Source organism: Lotus japonicus, chromosome 6 (genome assembly GCF_012489685.1).
Source record: "Lotus japonicus ecotype B-129 chromosome 6, LjGifu_v1.2".
Lineage (NCBI taxonomy): Eukaryota > Viridiplantae > Streptophyta > Magnoliopsida > Fabales > Fabaceae > Lotus > Lotus japonicus.
Genome location: NC_080046.1, coordinates 62884131 through 62886830, shown reverse-complemented (window position 1 = coordinate 62886830; position 2700 = coordinate 62884131). Strand labels below are relative to the sequence as shown.

General features: G+C 36.8%; 1 protein-coding gene across 1 annotated transcript; it reads left to right on the top strand.

Moving 5' to 3' along the window:
* On the top strand, positions 1-2418 carry LOC130726491 (glucan endo-1,3-beta-glucosidase 14-like). The gene is made up of 3 exons (XM_057577768.1): positions 1-296; positions 522-1588; positions 1900-2418. The coding sequence occupies exons 1-3, from the start codon at positions 233-235 to the stop codon at positions 1972-1974; spliced, it is 1206 nt and encodes a 401-aa protein (XP_057433751.1). The 5' UTR covers positions 1-232; the 3' UTR covers positions 1975-2418.
* Positions 2419-2700: the final 282 nt, after the last annotated feature.

Here is a 2700-nt window from a genome sequence, read left to right as displayed (position 1 = left end):
AACTGAGACAATTGAAAAAGCCCTGAACTCTTGAAGGGTTAACTGCAAATGCAATATTGCTAAGGCAAGCTAACACCTTCTAACAAAACCAAAAACACAAAACCTCTCATTTACCTTGTCCTTCTCTGCCTCCAAAATATTCAAACAAGAAAAGAAAGGAATTCCAGAACATATAGAAATAGCTCTATATCTATTCTATCATTTTGGAATTCTAGAATCTCATATTCTCACAATGGCAACATTCATCAGAACAGTGGTTATCAGCTATATTCTTCTCTCATTTTCTCTCTTTGCAGGTACCCTGCTTGTTCTGTTTCTTTCTATTTAATGCGCTTGTTTATGTTTTAGCAATACCATTTGGTATATTTTACTATTTTTCATTCTTAAAGCATGTATGGATCAACTTCTCTTTCACCCGAATCAATTCTGAAACCATATAGGCCACTCACAAAAGTTTTAGCTCTAATAACTTGCACAAAATTGGCTAGTACTAACAAATTTCATTGATTGTAAAATCACAGATTTTGGATTCTTTAAAGGTGCAGACTCTTTTGGAATCAACTATGGCCAAGTGGCTAACAATTTGCCACCACCAGACAAAGTCCTTGAACTTTTGAGCACCCTCAACCTCACCAAAACAAGAATCTACGACACAAATCCTCAGATTCTGAGCACTTTCGCCAATTCGAATATTGAAATCATTGTGACCGTTGAAAATGAGATACTAAGCCAGCTAGATGATCCACAACAAGCACTTCTATGGGTAAACAGCAGAGTCATACCTCACCTACCCTCAACAAAGATCACAGGTGTTCAAGTTGGGAATGAGGTTTTCACTGATGATGACATAACTCTCCTTCAGCATCTTGTTCCAGCAGTGGTGAACATTCACAATGCTCTAGCTCAATTAGGCTACTCCAACATTCAAGTCTCAACACCTCATTCCTTAGCAGTTCTTGACCAATCTTACCCTCCTTCAGCTGGTAGCTTCAAGAGTGAAATATCAAGCATCATGTACCAGTTTTTGAACTTCTTATCAAGTTCTAAGACCCCTTTTTGGATCAATGCTTATCCTTACTTTGCTTACAAGGATGATCCAAATAGCATTCCTTTGGAGTATGTGTTGTTTAATCCTAACACAGGAATGGTTGACCCTAACACCAATCTTCACTATGATAACATGCTCTATGCTATGGTAGATGCTGTTTCATTTGCCATTGCCAAAATGGGGTTTAGAGGGATTGAGGTTCGGGTTTCGGAGACTGGTTGGCCTTCAAAAGGAGACACCGGTGAGGCAGGCGCCACGCCGCAGAATGCTGCAACTTATAACAGGAACTTGCTGAGAAGGCAAATGGGGAATGAAGGGACACCTTTGAATCCTAGAATGAGGTTGGAAGTGTATCTTTTTGCATTGTTTAATGAAGATTTGAAGCCTGGTCCAACCTCAGAGAGAAACTATGGTCTTTTTAGACCTGATGAATCCATGACTTACAATGTGGGGTTTTCAACTCTTGCAACAACCACAACCCCAACATCTTCAACTTCCTCTGCTTCATTTTCTCTTGACTCCTCTGGTGCTGAGATTAAGGTAAAACCATAGATTTAGTTCATGTTTGGAAACTTGTTCGAAAACCACAGTGAAGCTAAAACCAAGATGGGCAAAAGTGACACTAACATAATTTTGGCTTCACTGTGATTTTTGAAAGAATTTCCACTTAATGAGCAAATTTGTCTAATGCCTTGTCTATAAGGATTGACCCACTTGTAATTAACTAATGACAAAAGATACATTTCATTGAAATGTTTTCAAGTATTCTATCTTTTTTATTTTAACCAAATTCAATCTAGTTATCCTCTTTGATCCTTCTTCACTTCTAATTAAAATTTTCTATGAAACAGGTAGCAGCACTGGGATACCAAAACATGGAGTACTTGATGTTTCTTTACATGGTGATTTCAATCCTTTATTTGTGAAGGGAATTCCTATCATGTCAAAATTGAGATTTTACATCCTTCAAGTGGCTAAAAGGAGATCCACTTCCTAAACAAAAGCACTTCCAGAGTCTCAAATTTGAAGAACATTAAAGGTATCCTATTTTCTGCAAAATAGGACCAACACCCTTTCCAAGCATGCAACTGAGTAACCAAATCGGCAAAAAGCACAGAAGGAAAGGGGTTCAATAGGAAGAAAGGAAGATTACACAACGTGGCTATACTTTCATCCTCTTAGCTCACCATTAGTCACATTCTAGCATGAGCATGTGGTAGTGACGTGAATCTAAACTTAATTTAGGTAGATAAGGGACAAAAGCCACCTCATTATTCTTTTCATGCAAGATGTTGCAGGAGAATAAAAGCTATTGTTTCAGTTCCATTGCTTTAATTATCAAATACGAAATATATCTTGTAATTTGTAAATTATTGAGACTATGTAAAGCTAATTTCACTTTTTTTTCCTTTTTATCTTGAATCTAATACACTTAAAGGGCAAAAGCTACATATTATAGCTTCATGAAGAAGTGATTTTATACGGAAAAATGTTTAGTTTCACAGTTTACACAGAATCCGGTGCATATTTACTAAAAGACTAAGAGGGTTAACTTTCAACCATTAGTGATTCAAGAATATTTTACTGTAAACCAACCATGTTATCAATGGTATAAATGAAAAGTGAAGCTAAACATGGCATATGTTTCCAAC

Bases quoted from the DNA above. Each gene is read 5' to 3' on its own strand.
- LOC130726491 (XM_057577768.1), top strand. From the start codon at position 233: ATGGCAACATTCATCAGAACAGTGGTTATCAGCTATATTCTTCTCTCA. The intron at 297-521 runs GTACCCTGCTTG...GTAAAATCACAG, and splicing joins CTCATTTTCTCTCTTTGCAG to ATTTTGGATTCTTTAAAGGT. The intron at 1,589-1,899 runs GTAAAACCATAG...TCTATGAAACAG, and splicing joins CCTCTGGTGCTGAGATTAAG to GTAGCAGCACTGGGATACCA.